The following is a 19,761-nucleotide window of genomic DNA, read 5'->3' as shown; positions in this document are numbered from 1 at the left end:
CCATACATCATCTTCATTTGATGTTCATCTGTATGTTTTACTGGTATGTACCTTTCCTGTATACATGTACTTTCTTTGCTAGGAAACGTATTCTCTTAAAGGTTCGCGATTTCGTAGTATTTGTAATAATCTATTATATATCTATAATAAGGCATCGCGCTGCACGAGAATTCTAATTAAACACCGGCGACAGTACGTAAGTGTGCGTGATGTCTGCTCCTTTGCTTGCTCATAACATGCAAAGTACAATATTATATGCAAAGCTCTGAAGGCCATATTACAAATGGTAAAATTGTGTCTTATTTCTTATTGACCACTTCATGTCACGCCACGGCTGAGGTGAGTTGTTACACCCCTCAGCCATACATCATCTTCTTTTGATGTTCATCTACTGCTCGACACTTATTTGATGAGCCTGCGCAGAAAACGCGTTTGTGACAGGTAGGCGGGGCAGGGAATGTTGACGAATATATTTGGTTGCTACAGGTACATGCATGAGGTAGATCGGGGATTAAGCACGTGCAATACACGCTGACCGTGGCATGAACTCACTGCGCTTCTGTTGAACATGTGCCCAGGAGTGTGATATATCAATCGAAACACGATTCACATCAGGAAACTGTTTAATATTTAGACGACAACCTGTTTCCCTCTTGTTTCAAATGGAATGCCCTGGAGGACGTTTCCATATATGCAAGTTGCGGTCATTTGTCACGTCGTGGCTCATCTAATAATACCTGTCAAGCAGTATATATTTTACAGAATAAACAGATTGTAATCAACTAGGCCTCAGTCCACTTCATCAGCGGCCAGGAACCGCGATATTAGATATATGAGCATTGCAAACTGATATATGAATGCCTGTAATATTAATATATATGCGTATCTGTACATAGAACCTGAATATGTTTATGAGAGTAATATATATAGCTATATTAACCTACCCATGTGAATATTGTGTGTGAGCATATACTATAACATATTGAGCAAGTATTGGCCAGCTTGACCACCTACGACGAGCACTGATACTTGAAGACCATTCTTACGCCGATATACACGGGTACAGTAAATGAGAGAGAGAGAGTTCTATTCTACTCCTGACACAAACATAGATGTCGCGTTGAACGGGAACAGAGACTGCCAAAGGATTTGAGTAAAGGGAGATAACTTTGTAACTCTTATGCCGATTGTACACTAGTTATCCTTTCAGGGTAAACTCTGCGCTTTCCTGGGCGACTCAAATAGATCTGTGGAACCCACAATAATTTCCAACAACAAGCGAACGTGGAATGGGTTGGAGCAATGTCAATAGTTGTACCCAACCTGCGTTGGGTTTCCATGTTGAAATGGTATCTCTGAAGAACACGCAGGCTGCTACCCAGACTACATATGTACGGACACCACATTCCGCTGTATTAACGAGTTTATCATTTAACAATATCAAGGCAGAACAGGCGTCCGGCATTGTACCCATGTCATGGTCATGGTCATGGTCATGGTCGTGGCGAGCATAAGCTCTGGCTAGACGTGTGTACGTGTGTGTATATATATATCTATCTATCTATATATATATAAACTCACTGCAAGAATTTTCCCTTGCTTCTCTTTTGCAGCACCAGCCTCATCAAATCGGTGAATTGGGAAAAGAAATCAACTTGTAGTTGCAGATATCCACGTGTTCATCTTTATGTGTTTGGCCAACAAAACATAGAACTCAATAACCCGTTCCACATCGACAGATGTTTTTATACAGTTAGTCTTTAGCTTCACAGCACATTGTGCACGACTGCTTTTTGATGGTTTGCAAGTCTCATTGCTCAAATACCATTTCATTTTGCTAAGTGTGTACATATGCATTAGAAAGATGAAACGTATATAATTCCACGATTTGTTACTTGTGAATAAATGAAAATGTAATTTGACTAAAATTGTGTTAACGTTCTGTGAGTTTTAGCTCTATTTTATGATAGTTGAAATGTTCCGGTAGAGTTAAAGAATGTTAGAGCACAACGGCTTGTTTTCAACATTCATTTTCCACATTGGAATGCATTACCTCCCTTAGTTCACTCGCCGAAAAAAAACAAAACGGCGAGCTGTTAACGAATCACCCACTCAACAGGCCGGCGAATATCTGAACGACGTTTAACAGTAATTCAAACATCGCAACCTAGGGAACGAGGAAGCGGACGCTTTTGGCAACATTCCCGCCATGACGGAGCACCCTAAAAATGTCTTCAGGCACTATACCCGTCCTCAGTCAAACCAAGTTCGTCGACGTGACGGATCTTGAACCAAACAGTTCGTAGTTAGAAAAGGTATGGTGCAGAAGAAAACCAACTGATTAACCTATAATTATTCCTACTTTAAGTTATGTACTCACTCTTACAAGGTACTTCTTTAAATGAACTATGTACGATGGTGAAAGAGCGACTTGCACAACGAGGGTATGGTGAAGATTATAAAAATAAGTACATTTTTTTGGTTATTTATTTGACCTTGGGGAATTGTTTCTATTTAATCAGTAATGCTAATAATACACGGTAAAGAACAATGGACATACCTTCCCTTGAAGTTGTAAGTGCACAAAACAAGTAACATTGTCCTAAAACCTCTGTACCCAAACAGGATGTCTGAAATGACTATGGTCAATCACGGAAAAAAGTTGTTAAAATAACCGATCATATACGTAGTGCTATTATTTCTCATCGCAGCGATGTGGAACAGAGCCAGAACTGCAAGGCGAGATCCCAAGTGGCCAGGAACTAGCCGGAGCAGTTCCACCAGCCGATTGTCATTCCTCGAACTAGCACTATTACATGGCTTCAACAACCTTTGCCGTTACAGATCATACGTTAGATTTCATGTCTTGCTGGCTACAGGGGCTTATAGGCCACGTGTTTTACGTATTGTGCAGTTATTCCTATTTCGAGGCATTGGATTCCAAAGGGTCATGTTAACCTAACCGGGAAACGTGGGCCATCTAGAATAGTGGCGAACGACATGTCACTCCTATGAAGGTTTTGCTGTTGCAAACAAAAGGAACTAACATCCATAACAACGTTTTATTGTCAATTATATACTCAGGATGAATACAATCCTCGTTGATAATCACACTGGAATGGAGAAGAAACCCTCTCAAACATTTGGTCCCATGGATGAGTGGACAAGACTTGTCAAGCCACTTGTCATGAAACCTGAACATTTAGCACTAGGTTAAGACACCGAGGACGGTCTGAATGTATTTTTGAGTAGTACAGCTCTGAAAATCCGCAGTCAGTTAAATCTGATCCATTAACAAGCACTGACCCGGTTTCTCCAACTGTACAAATGCGATATCAGCATCGTGTTGACGTCAACGGAACATCATGCTTTTCCACATCCCGTGCAATGCTGGAAGTATCCGTGTTTGCGGGAAATCTTTCCGAATATTCAGGATTTGACGTTTCTGTAAGACTATTTCGAGATACAAGCTGCACACTCACTCCGTAATATATTTATATACAAGCTGGCAAATCATACTGGAATGTCAGTTGTGTAGGTCTACTTCTTGGCCGCTGCTAGTTCTTTTTCTCTCTTCAGGCATGCTTCGACGCCTTTTCGCATCTCATCTACAGCTTGGAACTCCGTCAGACCAAGACGACGTTTGTTGGAGAGGTCGTAGACGCCGCCAACGCTCTCGGTGTGCTCGCCGTGGATGCCTAAAAACATGAGTAATTTTAGTGCCTCCAACAATATTTCCCCCAGAACTTAGGTCAATTTTAATCCAGTTTCAAACTCCCCAAAAGACATCAATCGCTTTGGCCTCAAATCTGACAGCTGTTGGTTGGCTCGACCGGAAATGATACAAATGATCCAAATACACCCCTGGCTTTCAAAACATAACTAATATTCTTAACATGTGATTTGAAAGCTTGTCTAATGAAAAGTGGGTGAGTTTAGTTTTAAGCCGCACACAGCAATATTCCAGCTATATAGCGGCGGTCTATAAATAATCGAGTTTGGACCAGACAATCCAGTAATCATCGATCTGCACAGTTGGGAACTGATGACATGTGTCAACCACGTCAGCGAGCCTGACCACCCGCCTCTTATAAGCATATTCGCTTTCCATAGCAAGCATGGGTTGCTGAAGGCCTATTCTACCTTCACGGGTCCTCTAATGAAAAGGACTAATTTATATGGATGAATATATATTTATATGAATTTAAATTCATTACAACAGATGTCACCTCTGAATTGTTAGATAACTACATCACCCGACGTTTTGTATCCATAATGGTTTAAAATTCATGCTATAACAGCGGTTTGTAAATCATTATTCGAGAGCAGAAAATGAAGGGATTACAACTTGGCATCGATGTACTCAATGGTCATTCACTTTAGGGCCTCTTACTAGCATGGATTGAACACCCTCAAATATATCCTCATGGTTTGACTCGGGAAGCGAGTCTAAGGTATATAAATCTTGTTGCAGGCTTGTCACAAAATTTGTTTATTACCAGAACAATGTTTTATAAATGTATGTACCTCTTGGCTGGATGTGGAATCCCTCGCAGAACTCCTTGAAGTCTGGCTGAGCGGCCAGATTGGGGATCTTCATGTGCACGGAGGCACGGAGAGCTGTGCCCAAGTTGGTGGGGCAGAAAGTTAGGTTTCCAAGGCCTTTCTTCTTCGCAAAAGACAGACCACTCGACTCCATTGTCTTGATAGCCTGAAACACGATACCAGCTTATAGATGAGTGCGGAAATATTTATATGTGACATTCAAAGAAAGAAAAGATGATAGGATGAGCGATTGACTTGACTTAAGCCACTTTTATGAATATTTCAGCAATATCATGGTACCCATGTGGGGATCGAACCGCATCTTCGGCTTGAGCTAAAGCTTTAAACACTAGACAATACGTAAATAACTTACCGACACCAATCTTCTGTAGACGGCTCCCAAGTCGCCGCCCTTCTGCATGGAGATTAGACGGAGATGGTCCTCCTCGTTCACCCACACAAGGAAGGTCTTGTCGTTGTTGTGGAAGATGCCTCTGCCAGAGGGCCAGTCGTCGTAGCCGCTGGCATCTCTCAAAAACCTGGTATAGAAAATATTAAATAAGATTAGTTTTCTTAGCTATATACTTGGGACTTCAAAATGGATTGTAATCCATTAAAAATATAGATTGTGATGCAGAATGTGGGGAGTGAGGTAACTTGTTGAACATTGACACCTGTAGTCAAGATGTGTAGATCTGCGTTAAACCATGTCTTCAGGAACACGACTGTGGAGCTGGTGGTCTGACTGACCACCTGGTTAATGCACGCGTTGCTATCAGAGTTGCTAAAATGGATATTATTCGAGGATTTAATGATTAAAAGACCGTCCAGTTTCGAACTAGTGAGTACAAAATAGTTACCATGACAATGTTTTGTTAACCATCGCGTTCATGCCACCTATATTGAAGCAGTAAGTAACAATTAATAGAGAGATTGAACCAGACAGCTGGGGTACTATGACATGTGTCTAATACCTCGGCGAGCCTGACCCACCAGATCCCAAGAGTCGACTCTACAGTTTTGGGTTAAAGATCAATTTTTTCAGAGGTCGACCATGACAAAGTAGTGATAAAACGGAACTGAAATTAACTGATAGCTGTTGATAGCTCAAAGTGATTCGATTGCCTCCATATACAAGCTCAGGGTGCACATACTTTGATTAACAGTGTGTGACAAGTCCAGCCTTTGAGGGAGCATTTCTAATAGTGTACGAGAGGACTTGCAACAGGCTGTGTAGAACCCCAACATTCTCAGAACAACGAGTTTTAGTGTTAGATAGCGAGTATGGGTTTATATCCCTTTAAACAATATTCCATCAATATCAGGGCGGGAAACACCAGAAATGGGCTTCACACAATGTACTCATGACGGGAATACAAGACATTCGGCATGCCCAGCGAATGCTTTTAACTACTACTACACCTGTCATCATCCTTGAAAAGGAAATGGTCCGCAACCAGCTGTGTCTGGTCCTCCTTTGTCATGCCATCCAGGGGGTAGTACTTCCCAGTCAGATCACCACTGAACTTCTCGAAGGCGGCCTTGGTGTCTTCTTCCATCTTCAGACGATCCTAAGAAGCAAATTAAAGGTACCATGTGCATAAGTAACACCTGTGTTTGAAGTGACCAGTTAGTCCTTGTCACTTGAATGAGACTCCAAATGCAGCATGTGCTTGAATAAGCTTACATCAATTATTGAAGTCCATTTTGTTACCGTCTTAGGGAAACAGTTCTGGCAAACGGAACTCCCAAAACGAATAAAAACGCCCATAAACCAACCAAGAGGCACACTTTGCAATAGTTGCAAGGCAATACAATAGTTAAGATACTGATCCAGAACACGACTTAAATTTGTATTTAAAAAATAGGCTAATTTGTAATGAAAAGCAAAAGGCAAAATTTCATACCAGCCTTGTCATCTGTTTCTGTAAACCAAATTTATGCAGAAAATACTCAGACCCTATCATCTAAGGCCATGAGCTGTCTCCAAAAATTGCCAGCTCACATTATGTCTCAAGGCAGAACAAAACTCCGAACCATGTGACACTGACCCTTACAACCAGAAGTGGCCTACCTTTAGAATACAGCACCACAAACTTCAAAAACATATCATAATACTTACATACTGTAGGTGGTTAGGATTTGGTATCGTTACCCTAAAGTCCTCACGAGAAGCCGTGGTGCTGTATTCTAAATGTGTTCCCCAAAAGTACACCTGGGATATCACTGTACCCATTTCCAAAATTGGATGTAGCATTCACGCAAGGCTAAATGAAAACAGTGAAATGTTCCTCGGGCATCGTCATTAATATGTGCGAGCAACATTTTTTTTATGTACAAAAATATATATATATATATATATTTGACATTGCCGCGTTCCGATCATCCATATGTCCACATAACAATGAACGTGACTGAACTCCTTGACAGGTTCTAAACTTGTCCAAACCATTTCTCAGAGAGATGTTAAAAATGTGTCCCCCCCCCCCCCCCCCCCCCGTCACTTTTTCTATTACAAATTAAAACGGGTCCTACAGCCCTCGTTATTCTCGTTCGTTAATGTGCCCCTGAAACATTTAATTTTTATGCAGCCTAATGTTTCCACAACCCTCTCCAAAACAAGGTACGTCGTTTCAAATCCTTGCTGTACCATCGGATTAAATCGGACATTGACTTACTTGCTTCGTAAGGACGGGTGGGAAGCCATAGTTGTCGTGGCTCCTACCGACACGGACACGGGTGGACACGATGTAGTCGCCGGATGGGTCAAGGTCAGCGAACTTCAGCTGCTCCTCAGTGCCCATGTCTGGCTCTGGGTGGTTAAGCCCATCCACCTTGTGGTAGTCTTTGATGACAGCTTCGAGGACGTCCCCGAAGACGGTGTAAGCCTCTGGGTCGCAGGCGTAGATGCCGACACCGCTTTCCAGATTCTTGCATCCTATGGAAAATGCTATTGTGTTTTAGGCTGTCAAGACAATGGAGCTGACACAACCACAACTAAAGCATCTAAGGATTATGTTTCAGTGTTAACTGAACTATTACTTTACAATGATGACATCCCAACAATCGTTGGAAAAGTGAGTTTAGTTTAACGCCGCAAGTGGCAATATTCCATCTTTCGGCTGTCTGTAAATGATGGAGTCTGGACCATTAATTGTAATGATCAACAACACGAACATCGATCTGCACCACTGGGAACGTATGGCGTGTCAGTCAGGGAGCCTGCCAACCCGATAGCGTTAGGCGCCTCTAACAATCATACTTAGTTGTCTTTTGTGGAAAGCATGGGTTGCTGAAAACCTATCCTACCCCTGATGTTCACAGTTCTCTGGTTTAGCCTTGCATTTAGCACATGACATTGAAAAGAATACATGCTCATCTAACAAATGCCTTTCCCAGAACAGTTTTCAGGACAAAGCATTAAACTTGCCCCAATGTGCTCCCCTCTTGGAGCAAGCGAGCAGGGTTTTATTCCGCTTTAAGCAATATTCCAGCAACGTCACGGTGGATACCAGGAAAGTGCTCAACAATGACCAAATGCTATTAACCATGAGGCTACCCCTAGGCCCTCGTGGACTCGCATCTTCAGACTTGCATAAATTCTGTATTAGCGACCTCTGGCGAGGAAGTTTGTGTAGACAAATATAAATGAGCGAGTGAGTGAGTTTAGTTTTACGCCGCACTCAGCAATATACCAGCTACATGGCGGCGGTCTGTAAATAATCGAGTCTGGACCAGACAATCCAGTGATCAACAGCATGAACATCGATCTGCGTAATTGGGAACTGATGACATGTGTCAACCAAGTCAGCGAGCCTGACCACCCGATCCCATTAGTCGCCTCTTACAAGCATAGTCGCATTTTATGGCAAGCATGGGTTGCTGAAGGCCTATTCTCTCCCGGGACCTTCACTTGTGACAAATATAAATTTTTGGAGCTGCATATGCACCCTGTGTCTGACCAGTTATTCGTGTGAGCGAGTCTTGGTTTATGTCGCTTTCAGCAAGATTACTGCAAAATCACGACGCAGAACACCTGGAATCGAACCCGGGTCTTCCTTGTGACGAGCGAACGCAATAACCACTTGGACATGTTTGAACAGTTTACCCTCCTCATGATAAACTTCCTCGGAATATGAAGACAAAGATACATACTGTACTGAAGGCCCCCACCCCATATACACGTAATGCAAGTATATTAGCACATGTTACACACTTCACGAAAGATCAGCAGTTGTATGCGAGTAACTTAGTACAATAGGATGCAGATGGGCAACTGAACGTTAAACAGTTCAGGGTCCTCACGAAAGGTACCTCATTCAGCAAGTGAAATGTTCAAAGAAACTGACACATTTTCAAGGGAGGCAACTCCAGCTGCCAGGAACTTTAACTGGCTATTTACTGGCGTTTCAATGAGAATACCGGACTCTCAATGTGCGAATTTAATTTGTGTTTTTACCAAAATTCTTCCATTTTACATTCAGTTTAATCGTATTAACAATTTCTCCTTAAACGAAAACCGCTACGTAAACAATAAACACTTCTGGTTAATCAGTGGTTTTGTTTCACTCCTTTATAGCCATCATGGCGGCATGAATCGACCAAAGGACTGGGTGTGGTTGCCTTACATTACGCGCACTCCTTTTAATCTGCTATCTGCTACTTCTCACATGGTGATCACCAAAGATAAAGAACTAAAATAGAAAGTTCAGTATCCATGTATTGTGCTTGTGTCTCGCCAGCCATGACATTTCAGACGTGAGGCCGTATTTAAACAGTAAATACCTCCAATCTGTCAAATTCCGCCATTACGACGCAGGATATCGTGCGTTCGTCTTCGAACTGATTATCGGTACAGATTTCTTGAGCATACTTAAAACATCTACTTACACCAAACACGCTAATCAGAAGTCATGACCTCTAACCTAACCTGGTAAGGACAATATGTTAAGATGAACATGGCGGAAATATTTTAAAGCTCCGGTATTTCAGAAACTAACCTAAATGTTTAAATTATAATTCTCATTCTGTTCCAGAATATTTGTATTGGACATCTAAATACAAAACTGGCAACATCAAAATCACATTTGATTTTCAATGTCAAGATTCATTACATTGTATAAGAATGGTGTTTCTCTACAGATTGTGTTACATTATCCAAAATAAAATCTCACCTGATCTAATGCAGTCTGCCAATGTTCCTCCGAGTTTCGTCTTACAATCCTTGAGTTTTTCATACCTTTCTGGGGTTAAATGTTTTTTCAAAAGGGACTTGCAGGTATCCGTTGGCGCCTGCGAAAGTCTCGTCCACAAATCGTTTAAGTCGGCGTTGCCAGCTGGGGTATTTCCAGATGCCATCTCGACTTTAGCCTTGTAATCTGAATACATTTGGATGCCGGCTCTTATATATACAGACTGCACAAGCTTGTGGACACGCGGACTGCGCTCTTTTGGGTCAACTACTAGCTCTCGTCCTATCGCAGACGTTAACACACACGCTGCCTAGCAACAGCACAAGCTACGATTTCAAATGTCGTCTGCTTTCGTGGCGAACATACAGCTAGAGAGCGTGGCGTGCTGTTTGGACCGGCGCTGGACGTCGGTGTGCGAGTATTTTGGCTTCGGTAGCTGTTGTAACGGTATTTCAGCCCACTTGGACTCGCACAAGCGAAATGGACGTCTGAACACTGCGGAACCCGTTGTGTGTTTCAGGCCGGCGGTGTTGTGATATCCTCTTATCCCCTAGCTACCAGTCTACCGATTAGACCAGGGAACGTATGGGGTTTCTAGTCTGGCTATTAGTTACTCAGCCGCTGCACGGAGTGCAACACCACCGACACTCGTTCTAACATTCATGAAACCACTAACGGGTTCGACAGTTGTTTATACAACACTTATATCATACATAACTCAGTTGAACGTAAATACATTTATAATAAATTTTACGCAAACAAAGTTAAATTTGTGTGTATTAATTTCACATTTATCTCCTCATCGTAATGAAAAGGGACATTTACTGCAGTTAAATAAGAATCCCGAATAGATATATACTTGCAGGTACGAATATAATAGCAAATAAATTCATTAGTATTTAAAAAAAAGAGTCTAATTAAGCCCTAAAACTACCTGACTTTTCCGCGTTTATCTGTCCTCGGGCCAACTCAAATAATGATGCGTGCGACAGTTCACGTCCTGCTGGTTGTGAGCCGGATGTGACGCGGAAATGACTTCAGCCTAACGCTGTTGAAACGATGACCTTCGCCGTCCTGTTACCGCAGGATGAATGGTGTCAGCATTTGCTGCGAAAAGATAGCGAATCTCGTGAGACACGCGATGTGTTAGAAAACACGGATGGCACGTGCTCCACGTGGATTCTTGACGCGGTACTTGCACTTGGTGCCCTCCGTGAATAAACAGATAATGTTTGTTTATTGTTTAACGCTGCAGTCAGCATTTTTAGCTCATTTATGTGTCGTCTAAAATAATCGACTAACCTGTGGTTGATATCGTGAACAGTTTCCACGAGGTCGGAGTTACAAACCACCCTATATGTCTACATGTGTTTGTTTAACGTTCAACGCTGCAATAAGCAATGTCTCAGCTCATTTACATAGGGGTGTGTAGAATAATCGACAAACCAGTGGTTGATGTCATGAACAATCTCCCACGCTGTTAGGGCATAAGCTACTATCACCAAATCACCTTTTCCGTCTACTTTTGCTTGTTTGTTGTTTTACGCCGCATATAGAAATATTGACGCTTCGGTCTTTAATTTAAAAGCATCAGTGTCGCTCACTCCGTCTTCTAAGTTGCCTTCCATAAATAGCAACACTTAAACTGCATAAATTATATCTGTGTACTTCTGACTGTTGATGCAATTTTAATGACTGTCATTACTTATGACATCTGCACGTCCCCTGTTGACAGGACATGGAAGGGGTGAGTCTGCGAGGTTCGGTCGGTTGTATCGAAAGATTCGTCATCTGTGCTTAAGGCCCGGGGTAGAATAGGGCTTCAGCAATCCATGCTTGCCATATACAAGACGACTCTGCTTGTCGTAAGAGGCGACTAAGGGGATCGAGTGGTCAGACTCGCTGACGCATGTAATCGGTCACCATTTGCGCAGATTGATGCTAATGCTGTTGATCATTGAATTGTCTGGTCAAGGCTCGATTATTTACAAACCGCCGCCATATAGCTGGAATACTGGAGAGCGGCGTAAAACTTAACTCACTCATTGTCATAAGGACTTCCAGAAAGCAAACGCTGTGGGTCCGGGAGGTTTTCAGTCGGCTTCGGGCCAAAGGACCGACGTTAATTTCTAACGCTCACTGCATTTAATGTTCACCCCAGTTTTAATCGGTGTATTTAAACATCTGTCCAAGTATCTGTTTTTATGTATGGTAATAAATCGCTATGAAAACATTAAAGATAACAAATTTTATCAAACAAACACCTCAAAGTTTTCGATCACTACCACTTCCGTTTTGTTAATAATTATAAACACAATGCGTCTGATAGTTTTCCTTGTGATCTTTGAACCAGGATGTGTGAGAGAACACAGACACAAACAGCTTGAGCGCGTAATATCCCACCAACTTGTAACCTCAAACATCACTACGAGTGATTCAACCCTGTAAGGGGCATACGCACACAGTGAGTCATAGTAATGCCTTCAAGGCATATATTTGCATGTGTCGACATTTTCGCCTTACATTTTTACGACATATTAAAACTTGATTGAGGAGGCAAAACAGCTATGTTGCATAGTATGTCAGTGACAGTCATTTAGACGCAGTATAGCTGATGAATAGTGTATAATTTTGTAGAGTTTATGATAATGACATTTATATGAGAAGGGTGTTTATGTGTTTACTCAGACTATATCATGCAGTATGTATTTTTTCTTATGTTGTGTCTTGTAATGACATTTTCGCCAATGGTAACGGGGTAACAGGGGCGCTTACAGCTTTTTGAGACAGGTATGCGCTTGTACGTGTGAGGGGGATACACTTTATTTTCACCCGAGTTTCAATGGACATTTAACTAAATTTCAGGACTAAGGGGAGATAGTGGGGGCAGCAGTGCGCCCCCGAACCTCTCCTCTTGATCCTCCTCTGGGTAAGCACATTGTAGGTCTTGGAGCGTTCATGTCGGTCGTGAGGATTTCCTGTTTCATGCAGCATATGGGTACTGACGTCAATTGATTGCTCTTTTAGTATTTATGTCTCCATGTAAACATGTAGTCAGTGGTGCATGAGCTGGGCTGTATAACCAGCCTTGTTGATATTACGTACATCAGTTTAACAAATTTGTTTCAATGACAACTGAATGTCAAGGCTTTTCGTTCTCGCGGATAAATAGTCTATATTTGACTGTTCGTTCTGCGTACACGTATTCGATTATTTCCCCTGTCCAAAAGATCCTAGATGGCATCGGTAGAAGTCCCGTTTCCAACTCTTTAAACAATTATAAAACTGATAACCAGAGATACATGTTGCAACGTTCCCCGCCATGGATTGCATATAAAGTATTGGTGACACCGGCAAGATTTTCTAACCCAGTGTTTCTATCTGAATGTTTGGCTGCATATTGTTTGGTTACTGATATTTGATTATTTAAGAAAATGGAGACTGTCCAAAAAATGTTTGCCTGGCCTCTGTCTCGCAGACATATTACATAACGCCAGCATCACTTGAACTGTTTCCTTGGAAGGAAAGAGGTCACGCATCTCTTATTAGTTACACCCGGATAGATCACAAACAGTCCATTGATCGTCGTATGAGGTGAAGTATTTGAAGGGAGTGATCGGTACATTGTTGTCGTATCCTAGTTGCTTATAATACCAATCATTGGTTTGTCATCCCCAGACTGGACAGGAAACCTTGTTACACCTGTAATAAATCATGTTAAAAGTGTCGAAATACATTGTACACATCCTCGAACAACCGGTAATCCGAACATTCGAGATACATAGGTCGCAAACAAACACCATACGATTCTCTTCTTGTTTTTATTCTGGGGTCATAAAATAGGGTTTAGATACAATACTCCTCGTTGATATCACAGGACACTATGGAATAGCCCCACACGCTCCTATTGGAGGCGGAGAGACCAGGCTTGAACCATGCCCAAACGTCCGCCCGTCGACACCGGAAACTGAATGGACGATCGGACTCACACACTGAACTAGGTTGCACTAACACTGGTCATCGCTGGTTTCTTGGCCTTTCACAGTGGCCGACTTGTGTCCACCCGTGTGGGGAAGCCAACGACTTGCATAGCCAGTGACAGAGCTAATCAGGTGGATCGATGGTTGGAGAAGGGTAGGTATCCCTATAAGAAGATTCAGATGATTGGCTCCCGTGGTGCTTTTCCGAGCTGTGGGCACAAAGAAATAAAAACACACGTGGAGTTATTTACAAGTTCGCTGCGTAATACTGCCTTGAGTGGACGACTGGGTGAGAGTTTGTTGGTTTACTTCTTGGCTGCAAGTTCCTTCTCCCTGGCGAGACACGCCTCCACGCCTTTGCGCATCTCCTGCACAGCCTGGTACTCGGTGAGACCAAGACGACGCTTGTTGGATAGATCGTATACTCCTCCGACACTCTCGGTATGCTCGCCATGGATACCTGTATGAGAGAAAATGGTGGTTCAAGTCAAATTGCCGAGAGTGAGTGGGTTTAGTTTTACGCCGCACTCAACAATATTCCAACCATATGACGGATGTCTGTAAATAATCGAGTCTGTACCGGACAGCCCAGTGATCAACAACATGAGCATCGATCTGAGCAAGTGGGAACCGATGACATGCATCAACCAAATCAGCAAGCCTGACTACCCAATCCCGTTAGTCGCCTCTTACGACAAACACAGTCGCCTTTTATGGCAAGCATGGGTTGCTGAAGACCTATTCTACCCCGGGACCTTCACGGGTCCGAATTGATGAGAAATCATTGTTCGTATTTTCTCTACCCAAACGTATATATTCCAAACATTACTTATAAGAAAGAGGCGATGGGGTAGCTAAGCAGTTAAGGCGTTCGTTCATCACGCCGAAGACCGGGTTCAATTTCTCACATGGATACAACGTGTTTAGCCCATTTTTTGTGTCTGCTAGGTCAAATCATTGGTTAAAGGGGCGCACAGAGGCCGTAATTTCATGGACACCCTGTATGTGTGGATGATCTGGTATCTAAATGTATTTTGTATGTAAAATCCAATTTTTAATTCTTTTTAATGCGAAGACTGATCTACACACCCGCCCCACCCTACTCCTAAGACATCAGTCCTTCAGTCACTTATAACCATTGACATTTACCAATACACGAATCAACTGAACTGTTTCCCTAATTAGGGTAACCCCACTTGCTCACTGGATTGTCTGGCCCAGACTGGATTATTTACAGACGGCCGTCACATCAAGCAACAAACTAACATTCGGGTTAACTTCGACTTTTAAATTATCCACCTAATGCGAAGACAGTAGGTAGATTTACCTCTAGCTTGGATGTGATATTTATCACAGAATTCCTTGAAGTCAGACTGAGCGGCCAGATTGGGGATCTTCATGTGCACGGAGGCACGGAGAGCTGTGCCCAAGTTGCTGGGGCAGAAGGTCAGGTAGCCAAGACCTTGGCGTTTGGCGAAGGAGAGACCACTGGCTGTCATGGTCTTTATAGCCTGCAAGAGAAACCAGGTAGCAGTAGTAAATTAGAATCAGAGCTTTATTTTCAGAGTATGGTGTTCGTGCTATCGACCACTGGTGTGCTCTTCTCAAACCAACATGAATATGCCTGCACTATTTCTGGCATAATGGAAAAAAGCAAACGTTTTACGCTGTCTATTCTTTTTTAAACCAAACAGAGTCAATCCTATTCCTCAAAACAACAGGTCAGCATATTGGGCCACGGGCTTATGGGCTACGAGTATGTATTTAGTTCAGTTTTTCAATGTGATATTTTTTTCTACTGCGTCGGGTCGTGAGCAGGATTACGACCTACCATTACGAGTCTCTTGTAGACAGCGGCCAAGTCGCCGCCCTTCTGCATGGAGATGAGACGGAGATGGTCCTCCTCGTTCACCCATACAAGGAAGGTCTTGGCGCCGTTGAAGAAGATGCCTCTTCCTGAGCACCAGTCGTTGTAGCCACCGGCGTCCCTCAAGAATCTGTAATAGTTGGCATATAAAATATTCATACGTACGAGATGTGTGCAATACCAAGAAACAAAGCGTCCTCAGTGGACTGATTCTTTTAGGGTGTGGATATCAATCACAACTGATCATTCCTTTGTAGTTTTACCTGTCGTCATCCTTGAAGAGAAAGTGGTCCTCTGTCAGCTGTTTCTGGTCCTCCTTGGACATGCCCTCTAGAGGGTAGTACTTGCCCGCCAGATCGCCAGAAAACTTCTCAAAGGCGGCCTTGGTGTCTTCTTCCATCTTCAGACGCTCCTAAGAAGCAAGGTTTATAATGAGTGACTTTTGTTTTACGCCGCTTTTAGGTATATACAAGCAATATCTGGCAGGTGGCAGGGGATACAAAAATGGGCTTCATATAGTGTACCCATTCGAACTGGGATCCTCTCCGTGACTAGCGAACTTTTAACCTCTTGACTACTCTACCCCCTTTATTACCAATAGTTCGATACAGTGCCATTAACAGGACACAGAGTCTGGTTTGTGAACTTTAAACATTAATCCTCTGAAGTTCCGCTATTTTGTTTAACATCCAACATCCGACCATTGTTTGCGTTGGTGTAAATCCGGATGAGTGAGAGAGTGAATTTCGTTTACGCCGCACTCAGCAACAATCCAGTCATATGGCGGCGGTCTGTAAATAGTCGAGTCTGGACCAGACAATCCAATGATCAACAGCATGACCATCGATCTACGCATTTGAGATATGATGATGTCAACAGAGTCAGCGAGCCCGACCGTCCGATCCCGTAAGTTGCCTCTTACGAGTTTACTGAAGATTAGTTCTAATCCGGATGTTCACGGATCCAAAGCCGGATGACAATTTTCAGCCAAGTCTGCCCTCGGCCCCCAAATTAAAAAGGCATATACAACTCATACCTGTTTGGTAAGGACGGGTGGGAATCCATAGCTGTCGTGGCTCCTCCCGACACGGACACGGGTGGACACGATGTAGTCGCCGGATGGGTCAAGGTCACCGAAGTCCAGCTTATCAAGGTCACCCATGTCTGGCTCTGGGTGGTCAAGATTTTCGACCTTGTGGTAGTCCTTGATCACAGCATCGAGGACGTCGGCGAAGACGGTGTAGCCCTCGGGGTCGCAGGCGTAGATGCCGACGCCGCTGTCGAGGTTTTGGCAGCCTGAAGGAATCGTCAAACTCGAAATAAACACAACCACATGAATTACAGAATAAAATGGAAATGTCACACCATTTAGGGTTGGATGGATACAAAATGTGATCCTGCTGATCATATACTGCTGTAATAGGATCATGCCTATCAGTTTTGTCTGTTTCAGATTCTATTACTTATGCTGGTCATGTTTGAATACTGTCAATCGGCATCATGTATGGTCGAAATCTGTATAAGATGAAATTTAAGTTCTTTTTAAAATCAGTCATAGTTCGTACTTGTAAGCGATGACTATCTAGGATGAGAGACACGTAACTGTAAACATGTTCATGGTGTCTGTCACCGGATTATCTTGCCAAGATCCGATTATTTGCGTTCCGTCAAACGGCGTTACTACTACCAAGCAGGGGCGGATACAGCTTTGTGGGAAAGGGGTACACTAATGAGTAAATGAGTAAAAGGGATCTGCACATATGGTCATATAACAAAACGTCAGGTCAACAGGGGGCTGCACACCCGTGCAACACAACCCCTCGTCCCTCCCAAGGATCCAAATCATGTCGTTATGTTCGACACTTCGCATTATTCGTGTTTATTTTTTTGTTACAGTTATAACGAACTCAAAGAGACCACTAAGCTTCGTTCGTTATAACCGAGTTTCGCTATAGACACTACACTGAATGAAATGTACAGCAAGTGATGGGCCCAAGAACAACTCTTATGCTTACACCCACACCCACACCCACACCCACACCCACACCCACACCCACACCCACACCCACACCCACACCCATTATAACATATCATTAAGCACGTACGTGCGGTACGTGAGTGAGTTTCGTTTTACGCCTTCTTCAGCAATTTTCCAGCTATATGGCGGTGGTCTGTAAATAATCGAGTCTAGACCCGACAATCCAGTGATAGACAGCATGAGCATCGATCTACGCTAATGGGAACCGATGACATGTGTCCACCAAGTCAGCGAGCCTGACCACCCGACCCTGTTAGTCGCCTTTTACAAGCATGGGTTACTGAAGGCCAATGTTTTAACCCGGGCCTTTACATGGTATATACGTAAGGATCACAGTGCCATTGATAGCAATGGTGAACCCTATACACAAAGAACGGTTTGCAAAGTCTGCATTTCCTCAGCCCTGAAAGTAAGCATTATTGTCTCCATCTGGATTACATTTGTTACATACATATCCACAACTCATAATTGTTTCTGGAACTAAACTAACTAAATCTATACAAGCCAAGATACTTTGACAATCACATGCAGCGAGAGTGACCTTCAGCCCATAACGAGGCTGGCTGGGGTGCTACTAATTATAAAATTGTGGACATAAAATACCATGTCAGCATTAATGATAAATGGCATTATCACCGGTGTACAAGATTCCATAGAACATAAATGGCTAGCTACTAAAGAGATGTGTGTGGTAATCACTGTCGCATTGCCTAGCCGAACATGAGTGAAAGCACACTCGGCCGCATTGAGGAGAGCCCTGTCTATATACGGGCATCGCTATTGCGGTTGCCGAAAATAACACGGTGCCAATAGCGTGTGACAACCGATGCCCGGTGCTACACGTGCAGCATGCTTGCCTGCAAATGATGCAGAGGATGCTGTTCTGGGGAAGAATATTGCTGTTTCGCATAAAATAGGGAATCTGCCTCACGAGTTGCAATGGGAAGGTTTAGCTTGAGGGGTAGTCGAATTGGAGTGGAATGCAATAGAGCTATCGGTTGCAGTTAATCATTTAAAACTGCTTTAATTGCACGATCAATGACACGTGAAAGATATAGTTTATAACTCACACAGACTTTAAGATATGTACATGTGTCATTTATTCCGGAAACCATAGTTACCAAAGTACAGGTATTAACTCTTAAAATCTTGCCATTATAACATAACATTAAGCCGTTCACGAGCATTTAAAAGCATAAATTGTTTTTTCAAACATGTATTTTCTACTCAGATTCATCTCTATTTCAACTGAATTCAACCCACCTGATCGGATGCAATCTGCAAGGGTACCTCCAAATTTCGTCTTTTTATCCTTGAGAGCCTCATAGCGTTCCTTGGTTAGATGTTTTTTCAGAAGGGATTTGCAGTCAGCAGCCCCATCGAGTTTAGCCCAGAGTTCTTCGACAGAAGCCATGGCGAGCGTTTGAGAGAGATCGGTACGAAGCTAGTCCAGAAAATCTCTGCCTAAAACCTCGATGCCGTCCCTCTTATATACAGGTTGCTAGGTTACAACGCTAGGTGCGACGGCGGTCGCGGATTGGCTGAAGGAAACAAGTACCAAGAAACAAGCACCTACCTGGTACTTGTTATCAGCTGAGCGTATACTGCACGTAGACTGTTTAATTAATCACATGGTCGTATTGTACAACGTTCCAAACGTTCATAAATGTTTTAAGAAATATATCGTTCAGGTGTTTTTTCGCGAAACAGGAAGTGTGTCATGCACCAGATGTTTTTTTATTCATTGGCTTCACTATGATTGTGCATTACAGTACTACGCTGAATAGGAGAAATTAAAACACATAACAGGTTTAACTAGTGAGCCAGATGCATTGTGAATCAGTTTACGATCTCATCAAACAGGGACAGTCTGTGATTCCATAGTCAAGGAAGGCTGTCTGAACCATGCTGTTGAAGTTTCAAATCAAAATTGCAAATACGATTGTTTTTCATATGAACCGAGGAATTGGAATTCAGTTCAAATTTGTTTGGGGTGTCTATTTGCACTCTCACACGAGAAAATTCGCATCGGTTGAAAAGGTTATTGTTCGAATATGTTTATGAGGCTCATGTTTCGGTATCCACACAGACACACACACACACAGACACACAGACACAGACACACACAGACACACACAG

General features: G+C 42.9%; 1 protein-coding gene across 1 annotated transcript; it reads right to left on the bottom strand.

Moving 5' to 3' along the window:
- Positions 1-3,048: 3,048 nt before the first annotated feature.
- LOC137288061 (taurocyamine kinase-like) lies at positions 3,049-19,081 on the bottom strand. Its single transcript, XM_067820437.1, has 13 exons — positions 18,886-19,081; positions 16,621-16,880; positions 15,848-15,996; positions 15,549-15,714; positions 15,045-15,228; positions 14,038-14,177; positions 10,325-10,336; positions 9,720-9,873; positions 7,224-7,483; positions 5,968-6,116; positions 4,919-5,084; positions 4,528-4,711; positions 3,049-3,698 (listed from the first exon to the last, which is right to left on the bottom strand). The coding sequence occupies exons 1-13, from the start codon at positions 19,034-19,036 to the stop codon at positions 3,541-3,543; spliced, it is 2,133 nt and encodes a 710-aa protein (XP_067676538.1). The 5' UTR covers positions 19,037-19,081; the 3' UTR covers positions 3,049-3,540.
- Positions 19,082-19,761: the final 680 nt, after the last annotated feature.

The sequence above is a fragment of the Haliotis asinina genome, chromosome 6 (genome assembly GCF_037392515.1).
Source record: "Haliotis asinina isolate JCU_RB_2024 chromosome 6, JCU_Hal_asi_v2, whole genome shotgun sequence".
In the NCBI taxonomy this organism is placed as follows: domain Eukaryota; kingdom Metazoa; phylum Mollusca; class Gastropoda; order Lepetellida; family Haliotidae; genus Haliotis; species Haliotis asinina.
The sequence above is the reverse complement of the archived record's forward strand: the minus strand, read 5'-3'. Positions and strand labels throughout refer to the sequence as shown.